This window comes from Lissotriton vulgaris, chromosome 3_2, assembly GCF_964263255.1.
Source record: "Lissotriton vulgaris chromosome 3_2, aLisVul1.2, whole genome shotgun sequence".
Lineage (NCBI taxonomy): Eukaryota > Metazoa > Chordata > Amphibia > Caudata > Salamandridae > Lissotriton > Lissotriton vulgaris.
The window spans coordinates 12,441,231-12,453,586 of record NC_141690.1 but is presented as its reverse complement, the minus strand read 5'-3'; the positions used below and the strand labels follow the sequence as shown (position 1 = coordinate 12,453,586).

The 12,356-nt window shown below is 43.9% G+C and overlaps 1 protein-coding gene across 1 annotated transcript in view; it reads left to right on the top strand.

Moving 5' to 3' along the window:
- Positions 1–12,356, top strand: part of WDR19 (WD repeat domain 19) — a 637,672-nt gene that overhangs the window by 301,430 nt on the left and 323,886 nt on the right. Inside the window, exon 19 of the mRNA XM_086963976.1 lies at positions 2,665–2,775. Coding sequence (XP_086820102.1) covers positions 2,665–2,775 — 111 coding nt within the window. The remainder of the gene's footprint in view (positions 1–2,664; positions 2,776–12,356) is intronic.

Here is a 12,356-nt window from a genome sequence, read left to right as displayed (position 1 = left end):
AGCTGATTCCGAAAGCAGCAGTTTCGGTCTTGTTGCTGTCCTTCCGCCCACGTTCCTTGTCCATAGCTGATCACCGGGTCTCGATCCGCAAGCGTCTTTTCTTCTGCTCAGATCCTCCATGAGATTGCTATTCTCCTCGTTCTCTTTTTGAACCCCAGGGGGGTACGGCCACTCGGTTGTCTCCTTCCCTAGAAGCACTAAGGCGCTACTGATCTCATGGTTATGGCCTATGGTGCCCGCCATGATGGAGTTCCCCCCAGAACCCGTCTCACCTTACAGTGTAGTTTAGGTGTGATATGTGTTTTTATTGTAGAAGGATGGGTAGAGTTTAAATGTAGGGAAGGTTTGTAGAGGGCAGGGGTAGATGGTGTTTAGGGGTTGTGAAAGAGACAGGAATAAATTGTGTTTAGGGGATGTGAGGGGTCAGTGAATTAAAAGCATATAACAATGTAAAAGATATAAATCTGAAATAATGTCTCCTGAGGTAAAGAACTGAAATAAATACCTCAGACGAAAATGCTTCTGAAAGTAAGACCTGCAACCACTGCATTTACACCTTAAAATAAAATAGGCATGCAAATGCCGATTTGAAAAAAAGACCTTCTATGAATTGGTATCTATGAAATAGTAAATGCCGTTAATCCTGCAAATTTCCTTTAAACATAATCATATACATCCAGCAGATGCTGATAGGGTGTCCTCAGCCTCACCTTGGAAAGTACACATATCACTGTTCAGGGACCCTAGGTGAGGGATAGAGTCATACTGCATTAGCCAACCAGCGTACCTCAGTTGGGTGACAGCACTGGCCACCCTTCAGAAGTGGAATCCCTTTTAAAGTTCTTTGTACTGAAGTGATTTGTTGTGCATGCAGTATTATAAAATGAAAAGGTAGTCTGGAAACTGCTTGACAACAGGACGGCGTACTGGTATTAGGGTTTCTCTTGCTGTGTTTAGGGTCTGACAACTGTTGGGTCATGGTGCAGTGTGGGTATATGGCTCATTGCCACATTGTGAAGAATGTATTTTGTTGCATAACAATAGGGTATACCCAGTAGCCAGCTGGTCCAGGGCCAATAATAGTACGTACAATAAGTGGTCCAACTGACAGGTGAACTTCTCAAGGAGGGAAACAAAATTAGAGAACACCCCACAATAATTTTATAGAACAATGACCAGGTTAACTTGGTTAGAAAAAAAGTTTATATTATGAATAAATCACAAGTTCGCAATTTCAATGGTTGCTCCAAAGTGAAAAGGTGAGTATGGTGCTCGAGACACCCGGGCTGATTCATCGACCTTGACCAAAATAATGCTGATTTATCCTGCACTACATTGAATTTTTGAGCACATATTCACACATGTTGGATTCAATTCTCTATGCCTGAGTAATTCCAAGGCTTACCCTCACCAATTGCTGTGAAGCCTTTCTATCTTTCAGTTCTGTACCCGCAGTGTCCTACATTTTCATGTACCTGGAGCAACTTCGCCCCATCACATAAATTCCTCTGTCGATCGGGCAGGGCTCTACTGAGGTTGATCCTCCAATGGTCCTGATGAAGACCCTGTTGTAAGGAACAAATTACCTTCTTCCAGTTTCTCGGGTTGAAACATCAACTTTGCTTACATTCGGGCCTGTACTTACCCATTCTGCCCAGAAGCCGATAATTCATTATGCATTCATGGCATTCTATTACTTGGGTTGTTTAGTCAGTCTTATGATACATAGTTAGGTAGGTCGCTTTCATCTTTATAAATATTGGCATTTGTATTTTTACTATCACATCCCCATCCCTTCACGAGCACTACGACGAGCACCGTACTCACCTTTTCACTTTGAAGCAACCATTGAAATTGCAAACTTGTGATTAATTCATAATATAAACCTTTTTGGTAACCAAGTCTACATTGTGAAGAATGGCAAAACAGTGGGAGTAGTGTCCACCGTGTGCAAATGCAATAGTGCTGTTGCACCTTTTAGCCTCTGCCAGTCATATGTCCATGATACAGTGATGTAGAGCAATATCAATAACTCTCATATATGTTACAAGCATCCAAACAGCTGCTAAAATGTATACTGTACGAGTTGTTTTCTTTAGAAATTAAAACAATTAAACATTACAAAAATTATTTCCATCTACCAAAAAGTCACATTAAACTGAACAATAATTGTACCTGCTTGAAATTACTAAGCTCAGATACTCTTTCACAGGCTCCAGTTCCTAACATCAAGAATGACATATACTGAAATCTGTGAGTGTGCTGCATAGAGATACCCTACTTAATGAGATGCCCTTTGAAACTTTAATAACTTCAGAATATTCAAGAAAAACATTCAAGATTTTCAAGACGCTATGTGTTATAAAATGTTACGAGTTACGACAGTTCAATATCTTGTGAAATTCCATTTCCTTTACTATTCCCACCACTGCAATGCATTTTAGGTTGTGAAACATGTTATAGTTTCAGTTTCATTCTGTGATTATCCATGTTCTTGTTGTCAGCAGTCCTACCATCTTGTTTCCCTAGAACTAAAACTGCTTTTGCCATAAAATGTAACATAAATAAATAAACATACAATGATGTGAAATTGAAAATGAGTGTTTGCAAAGCTGAACAAATCAGAATTTATAAGTACTCTTACTTCAGTATTTCTGTTAACAGGGGATAGAAGATCACAACCTCATAGCCGGTCACCTTGCCATGTTTACCGGTGATTTCAATCTGGCACAGGATCTATACCTGGCATCTACGTGTCCTATTGCTGCACTTGAGGTATGTTGATGGAGCGTTGTATGTAGAAGCATCAAAATACAGCAACTGGGAAGGGAGACTATTCAAGATCATTAACAGAGGTTTGAGTGAGCAAAAAGGTTGTTTGATCATTCAGAGTGCAAGGGAAATGGTGTCATTTATCCTATTAATAGATGCTCCTTGGAGATGTATAGCTTCAGAGCTTTCCTAAACAGCAGGCGTAATGGGGCAAGTCTGGTATGTGGCAAGACAGTGTGCTAGATATGGGTACTTATATGGTGAAGGGTTATTTCAGGTGTTTTAGAAGCTTTTTTTGCGCTCTGCAGATGAAATGTTTGACTGTGAAGCATTGACCGCTATCGCTATGCAATGTTTCTACCAGATGATTAGGAGGGATGTGGTGTTTGCTATTGATTTGTATGTGATGCAGCATGTTTTACATATTAACAGAGAACAGATACACCAGCGCACATTACATAAAGTCACTTTTATCCTTGTGCAATCAGCACTTTTCTTCAATTTGTATCCTTGCACAGAAACTCGTTCTCAATCCAAAGGATTCGCGTTGTGTAGAAAGATTTTTTAGGTTTTAATTTTTTTCAAAACAAAGTGCTTCACAGCCACAGCCCGCTTACATTTAATTATTTGCAGCCTAGAACTACATGTCATTGAATTTGAAACCATCTGTTACAATGGAATTCTTGCGAATCAGGTTCCAACTTCTTGCCGTAGCAGATTTTCGTGCTACTTCGACATCCCAAAGTCTTATGTGCTGCAAATGATGTGTAGAGGATGTGGTTACAAGCCTGAATCCTTTCCTTATATATTATGTATTTGTCCATGCCCTTTAGACCTTTATGTTGAATTGCTACAGACATGGTTTTTAAGATTGGGTCTCCTTGCAATAAAAGAAGCAACTCCACCCAGTGTTCTGGGCAATTACATGCAGCTATTTAGCAGATTGGTCATGTACTATGACCTAGACATCAGAGAAATTGATAGGGTCATCCTAAGACCACATTCCCAGGATTGTATGAAAGGTATCTCTTAAAAAAATTACTGCGTTTGAATTAGTTTGAATTGGCTTCTTTAAGCCCTGCCTTTTGTGTAGACCAAACAGCTCTCATTTTTATACTCAACTGTACTGTTTTATGTTGAACTTTGTAATAACTTTTATTAATCACACAAATAAAATTATGTTCGACGCATATGAGCTGCAGATTACACACTGTTGCATAGATCGCCATCTAGTATTGGGACCGGATGTTTGCACTTGTTTTTGTCCTGAAAAGTTCTTTGGAAGTCACGAGATAGGTGACTCCTCCTTTGGATCACATTGCGCATGGGCATCGGCTCCATCCTCAGATTGTTTTTTTCCGCCATCGGGCTCGGATGTGTTTTCTGCGCTCCGGTATGGAACCAAGTTTCTTTTGAAGCGCAATCCCTCACCTGTTTCCGACGGTATTGTCTCGAACGCGCTTCCCATCTTGACGCGAGTCTCGACAATTTTGCAGCCTTCGATTGCGGTCGTCGACGAAGGCCTTCGGGCCTACCTAGTCCTTATCTTCTAGCTCATGGAAAGGACGTCATTCAAGAAGTGTCCTCAATGTGGGTCAAAGTTTACCCACACCGATCTCCATGAGGTGTGTCACCTTTGCCTCTCACCTGAGCACGAGGCCAGGGACTGTTCAGCTCGTGCCTCTTTCCGCTCCAAAAAGACAATTCGGGACCGACGAGCTCGAAGAAGAATGGCTCTCTCGTCAGCTTCGATTCCCGATGACCTCTTTGAAGAAGGCGTTGATGTACCAGAACCGCAGCAGGCCGAAGAAAGCGGCAGCTACTCCGACGCCGAAGGCTCAGACGTCGAGGTCATCACTCCAGCACAGCGGACTGTAAGTACATATGTTGGCCCGACCCTTCCACAACACCCTCAAAAAAAGCTTCGGTCACACCCTCGTCTTCGGGCCTGAGTACACACCGAGAGACTGCTTCCCAAGCTTTGGCTCGGCAAAGAAGCCTACTATGCCTTCAGGCGACTCGGGCTCAAGCCAGCCTATTTCCGGTGCTGACACACAAGCGACACCGAAAAAGAAGCCATCTTCTTCATCTACGCCGACCGCTGCTTCCACACACAAGCACTCGGCTCCGAAGACGGGCACCGGCTCATCAACTTCAAAACCGCACTCAGAGCCAAGCAAAAATCTGCCACCTAAGGGCCCGACTCCCATGCTTCGAAGCCGAAAAAGGCCTCGGAACCGAAAAAACTACACGTTCCGCCAGCCAAAGACATTCCAAAAGGTCACGGTTCCAAGCCAAAAGAACCTAGAACAGCTACCGAGTCGGTGCTGAAAAAGTCTCCGGAACCGAGAACTTCGACACCCAAGGATCTGCCTTATATAGAGGAACATTTTACACCAGATCCTACTCAAAAGACTCTCGTGAAGGATCCTAAGACTGGTCAATTGGTTCTTAGCTCCAAGAAGCGACCACTAGATGCACCTGCACCGGCGCCTCCTCCTAAAAAGAGAGACATTGCAACCTCTCCATAAAGGATCCCTTCCCCACCTCCTCCCCCACCACATCACTCTTCCACACCATCCCCTACCCCAGTAGGATGTGATGATGATACAGATTCTGATGATGATACAGGGGGAGGTGCGAATGATCCATTAGGGAACACTCTTCCTCTAACCCATGGGATAGTTATAACACCCGGACGTCCCTTATGTTCAACAGGATGACATATATCCCTCCAGACCTTCCCCCCCCCCCCAGAGGACACTATAGGCTTTAACCTACTTGTCCATAGGGCTGCACAATACCATGGGGTTGACCTACACACAGACACTGTGAAGGAAGATTTCTTAATGGACTCTTTTGACACCACACAAAGGTCTACTTCAATTCTACCCAAGCTTAAGCTGATCATTAAGCATGCACCAGAGGTATTTAAAGATCCAGTCAGGGCTCGAGTCCTCAACACCCGAATTGAGAAAAAATATAAGGCTGCCCCTACAGATCCAGTCTATATTAGGGGCCTGCACCTCTAGACTCCCCTTTAGTCTCAAATGCACGAAAAAATGCCAATTCCCAAACATCAGGTGAGGCCCCACCACCAGATAAGGAGTCTAAACTCCTTGACGCCTCTGGTAAACTAACAGCGTCACAGGCAGCGAACATAAGATTGGAACCCAGCGAAAGAGTTTTCAGAAAACAGCTAAAGACGTGGCTGTTCTCCAATACTTTTGAGGGAAAAGTGTAAGACCTTCTTCGCAACAGTAGTACTCATCTAATTGTATCTTAGCGCAGTGACTCACTGTTGGTGTAACCAAGCGCTCTACAAATGAAACAAATAAATAAATAAAATAAACATATGGCGCATCGCCAATACTCAAGCGCTGTTAGCAAGGTACGACAGGGCACATTATGATGAGCTGGAATCCATAATGCAGCATCTCCCAAATAAATATAAAAATATGGCCAATGAACTCATTCAAGAAGGTAAAACTATCACTAATACCTCCATCCGTTGTGCCCTAGATGCGGCAGATACTGCTCCAAGGGCAATTAACACCAGCGTCCTTTTGCGTAGGCATGCCTGGCTATGTATTTCAGGTATCAAACCTGAAGTCCAGAGTTCCATCCTCAATCAACCATTCGATGAGAAACACCTATTGGCCCTAATGTTGATGTATCCCTTGAAAAAATGAAAAAGGATACTGACACAGCTAAATCTATGGGAGCCTTGCAGTCGCAAGCTCCCAGACCCTCATTTTGTCGCTCATCCTACAGAAGCAACACCAGAGGCTACTCCTCGGATAGCCCCTCTACTTCTTACAAAACCCCTAGCCAATCCACTTTCACTAGGGGCTACCAAAGAGGGGGTTACAGGGGTAACAATAACAAAGTCGGAGGCAAAACTAACAACTCCTGCTCTGCCTCCACCCCTACCCAATGACTTTCCTCCACTTCCCCCTCACCATTCCACTCAAGTGGGGGAAGATTACAACAATTCCTTCCTGTCTGGACAAACATCACATCAGACAGGTGGGTGCGACAAATTATTCAATCAGGGTATTGTCTCAAACGAACATCAACCCCCCAAACATACCACCTAGACAGCATACAATGTCACAAGAGCATCTATTACTGCTAAAGCAAGAGGTAATATCCCTCCTAGAAAAAAGTGCAATAGAACCAGTTCCTCTGCACCAACAAAACAAGGGAGTTACCTCCCTGTACTTTCTTATCCCAAAGAAGGACAGCTCTCAAAGGCCTATTCTAGACCTCAGACCCCTAAACATATACATACAGTCAGACCATTTCCACATGGTCACACTCCAGCAGGTCCTTCCTCTTCTTTCACAAAACGACTTCCTTGTTACTCTAGTTCTCAAGGACGCCTACTTACACATTCCCATTCACACCGCTCACAAAAAGTATCTCAGATTTGTAATAGACGGTCAGCATTATCAATTCAAAGTACTCCCATTCAGAGTCACAACAGCACCAAGTGTGTTCACCAAATGCTTAGCAGTAGTGGCAGGACACTTAAGAAGACGGCACATTCACGTCTTCCCATATCTGGACGACTGGCTCATAAAAGACAGCTCTTACAACCAGTGTGTACAACACACTCATGCCACTATCCAGCTACTTCACGACTTGGGGTCCACAATAAACCACTCCAAGTCCCATCTGCAACCGTCCCACATACAACAATACCTCGGTGCCACAATAAACACCTCAAAAGCGCTAGCTTATCACTCTCCAGTCAGTATAGCAAACATGCAAGCTCTTCTCACAAAATTTCAACCAGAACACTCCCTTCCAGCTCGAGTATTCATGCAGCTCATAGGGAGGATGGCCTCTTGCATTTTTATAATGCCCCATGCAAGAATACAAATGCATCCTCTTCAAGAGTGCTTAGCACACCAATGGAACCAGGCTCAAGGTCAGTTGACAGATCTAGTGTTGGTGGACGGTCGTACTCATCACTCTCTGCAGTGGTGGAACACCAAAAACCTTTCCAAAGGGTGACCGTTCCTCGAGCCAGTTCCTCAGATAGTATTGATAGCGGACGCATCGCTCTCCGGCTGGGGAGCTTACCTACTGCAACACACCGTGCAGGGCAGGTGGACACCACAACAAAAGTTACTCCATATCAACCATCTGGAGTTACCAACCATATTCTTAGCCTTAAAAGCATTCCGAAAGCAAATATCAGGCAAGACTGTATTAGTCCGCATGGACAACATGACAGCCATGTATTACATACAGAAACAGGGCGGAACACACTCCCTGCAACTCTCTCAGCTAGTACGAAACATATGGTGGTGGGCTATACCTCAAAACATATTCCTCTTAGCCCAACATGTTCCAGGGGTACAGAACACCATGGCAGATGTGTTGAGCCGTCAAACACAACAGATCCACGAGTGGGAACTTCATCCACAAGTTCTTCAACCATTCTATCAGATGTGGGACAACCTCAATAGACCTCTTTGCCACCCACGAAAACGCCAAATGCCCAAGCTTTACCGCCAGATATCCACACCCACTGTCCAAAGGCAATGCGATATGGATGAACTGGTCAGGCAGATTTGCGTACGCTTTTCCACCTCTCCCACTCATGCCACTAGTAGTACGCAAACTACAGCAGCATTTTCTAACCCTCATTCTAGTTTCTCCAAAGTGGGCCAGACAACCACGTCACACCACACTGCTGGAACTTTCTGTAGTACCACACCAAAAATGATACCTAGCTCCACGCCTCTTAACCCAGAACCACGGAGAGATCAGACACCCGGACCCAGCTCAGCTCAACTTTGCGATCAGGCTCCTGAGGTCCTAGAATTCGGTTACCTTAACCTTCCTCCTGACTGCATGAACGTCATTAAAGAAGCTAGACGCCCAACCACTAGACTAGAGCATGCTATACCGCTAAGTGGAAACGCTTTGTAATATATTGTCACAACAACAATATCAATCCTCTAGATGTGGCTATTCAACACATCATAGGCTACTTATTACACCTCCAAAGATGTAACTTAGCCTACATGTCTATTAGACTGCTTCTTGGTGCCATAGCTGCATACCTACAAAATAGACAGTATCTATCACTCTAAACTTAAACATTGTTCTCACACGGTGTAATGACCGGATTCTCGGACCAAGAATCACCCACTCACCTAGATACAACCAACCCGGCCAAAACGTAACACCATTCCTTCCCGGACCCTATTTACAATGGTTCCGGAGTACTTACCCGGGAATGGGGCACTCGCAATATACAAGCTTATATCATCAAAAACACTGCTAGATCTAAGGGATTACTAAGAATAGTCACTAATAACTACGGAATTCCATGTCCTTTCCTATGATCTTACCTTATAGCCCCGCGACAATCTGGCCCGGACGATTCTGCCCTCCTTCTCATAGTGGAGAGTAGCTCACTCTACCACACCAACCACAATTGGTGTTCTCATTAACGCCCTATCTTGAGCGATCTCACTACATACCAATCACAATTGGTGCTCTCATTAAAGCCCTATCTTGAGCGATCTCATTACACACCATCCCCAATTGGTGCTCTCACTAATGCCCTATCTTGAGCAATCTCATTACACACCAATCCCAATTGGTGCTCTCATTAACGCTCTATCTTGAGCGATCTCACTGTCCTATTAATACCTTCTGCTCTTTATCTCTCTATTGGGAAGTTCCTAAGTACCTAATATTCACTGGAAGTTATTTCCTATCAAAACTACCCTGTCTTCCATTTCTCAGTTACCTGTAAGAAGGGAATTGCCCATCCTTCTATATGACAGCACCTGCCTAAAAAGAAAGGTTAATTCTGTCTTAGTAAACAACTCTCAAGTGCAATTACTACGTATTGGGGCCTCTTTACACACTAATAGAATGACAAGGAGGAATAACAATATAGATGAAAGGGAATGCACACATACCCACCAAAAAGATACATAGATCTGACTAATGCATTTGCAGTTATTCTCTGATCAGAAGCAGTACAGTTCACTGTCTTCAGTTACCTGTAAGAAGGGGACCACCAGCCTTCTGTAGGTCAGCACCTGGCTATGAAAAGCCCACTTACTCCCTCCCAAAGGAAAACATACAAATGATACTAATGCACATTGGGGTCTCTTTATTAGAATGACAAGAAGGAAGCTTTATTACTAAAAAAACAATTCACACATGGCTGAAAGAAAAGTGATTAATCATGATGTACAGGCAGGTATTGGGGTCTTTATTGGAAAGAGAACAAGACAAAGAAAACATTGCAATAATACAGTACGGTAGAAAACAAAAAGGGATGAATGATTATATATAGTGCAAACTAGCTAAGAATACCTCACCCTGTTAAGAAGGGTCCATCTGTCTGTTTCTCTCTCTGGTGGAATCAGGACTCTCTCTCCTTCACCATCACCAACGTACTAGCTTCACTCCAACTGCACTCCAAATGTAACTTTATCGTGTGCCAACAATTCCAACTCTTCCATCGGCCTGGTAACTGCTTCACAGATCAGCTGTCCAACTCACAGCTCCAGCTCACAGCTCCAGCTCACAGCTCCAGCTCTCAGCTCCAGCTCTCAGCTCCAGCTCTGCAAACCAACTGACTCCTTCAATTCCAAAAAACATCTGACCTCTCTGCTCTTCTGTTCTCTGATAATATGGGAAGCTCTCTGCTCATGGAAATTTCCAGCAAGCACCCCGCCTCCCACCAAATTCCTGCACCAAGCCCTGAGCTCCCTGCGCTCCCACAGTGGCCAGCTGTAGTTGCGTCTAGAGCCCGGGGAAGTAAGCACATTCCTTCGATAAGGGCTGGTCCTCACCGGTTTCTAACTAGTGAATAACAGGCTCAACTCTAAAGATCACTTCTGACCTACAAGCGCCTCAGACAACTGAGGCAGGAAGACAAGATGACTGCTCTCTAGTTTAGGACTTTAGACCCGAAAAGAGGCAAAAGAGACATAGAATCATGCCAAAGCCAATAGGCAAACCCTACAAATAGGCTAAAAATAGGGATCTAATCACTATACTAGGATGGTAGTAGACCAAAGTCCCCATTACTCAGAAATAGGACAAAATATCCGGTCACTACACGCGGCTAAAGGGACCTCCCTTCGAACCTTTACATAAATGTGAACTACAATTCTTAACATGGAAGGTTGCGTTTTTAGTAGCTATTATTTCTCTACGAAGAGTTAGTGAACTACAAGCACTAACCATTCAAGATCCTTTCCTGCAGATGCATCATAATGAGGTCGTTCTCCGTACTAATCCTAAATTCCTTTCCAAAGTCATTTCTCCCTTCCACCTCAGTCAATCTGTGAAACTGCCTATTTTTTCTCGCAGCCACAAACAGTCGCAGAAAGAGCTCTTCATGCTATAGATGTCAAAAGAGCATTGTTATACTACATTGAAAGAACACAACCTTGTCGTAAAACCAAACAACTTTTCGTGTATTTCTCACCACCACACAAAGGCAACCCTATATCAAAATCTGGGTTAGCTACATCGATTGTCAAATGTATACACATTTGCTACCAGAAAGCTAAACATACCTTATCTGTTTCTCCTAAAGCCCACTCTACAAGAAAGATAGGGGCTTCAATGGCATTTTTAGGGAACATTCTCTTAGATGACATCTGCAAAGCAGCTACATGGTCTACACCTCACACATTCACAAAACATTATTGTGTAGATGTGCAAACTAAACAACAAGCTACTGTGGGCCAGGCTGTACTCAAAACTCTATTTCAAACTACTGCAACACATACTGGTGGTGGCCGCTAAGAGGGGGTACTGCTGTATAATCTATGCAACAGTGTGTAATCTGCAGCTCATATTCTTTGAACGGAAAATGCTACTTACCAGTATGCATCTGTTCTTGGCATGTAGAGCCCACCCACCTCCCCGGCTACCTTTATCTGTTCCAGTATTATCTTAATTAGATACAGCTTACATGGACATGCTTCCTTTTCTTGCAAAGCTCCATAATTTCCCTAATGACGAAAAACAATCTGAGGATGTAGCTGATGCTCATGCGCAATGTGATCCAAAGGAGGAGTCACCTATCTTGTGACTCCCAAAGAACTTTTCAGGACAAAAACAAGTGCAAACAACGGAGCCCAACACTAGATGGCAATTAGGCATGGGCGAATTTTGCGAATTCGCGATTTGCAAATTTGCTGATTTTGCGAATTTGCGTATCCGCAAATTCGCGAATTAGCGAATTTTTTAAGTGGGGGGGGGGGGTCTTCCATGCGAGTTCACATGCCTCTTGTGTGTATAAAAGGTCTGAGACCGATCAGAGCAGTAGATGAAGTGACAGACCCTCCTGGTCACAGGAACAGCAAAGGGATTGCGCTTGTGAAAGTCAAGGATGCAAAGGCCTCTATCCAGCATCACAGCTGATTTTCGTCAGTAGATTTGGGAAGAAAGCACACCTGCCAAGCCTCGACAACGCTCACAATTGTTTTTGGGCTGAAGAATGCGTCACTGAATTTGAGCTTCAACTAGTTCCAGCGACCATGTGTGTGTTACTATGCAATCGCGCCGAAGGGCGCAGGGGTCCCCTC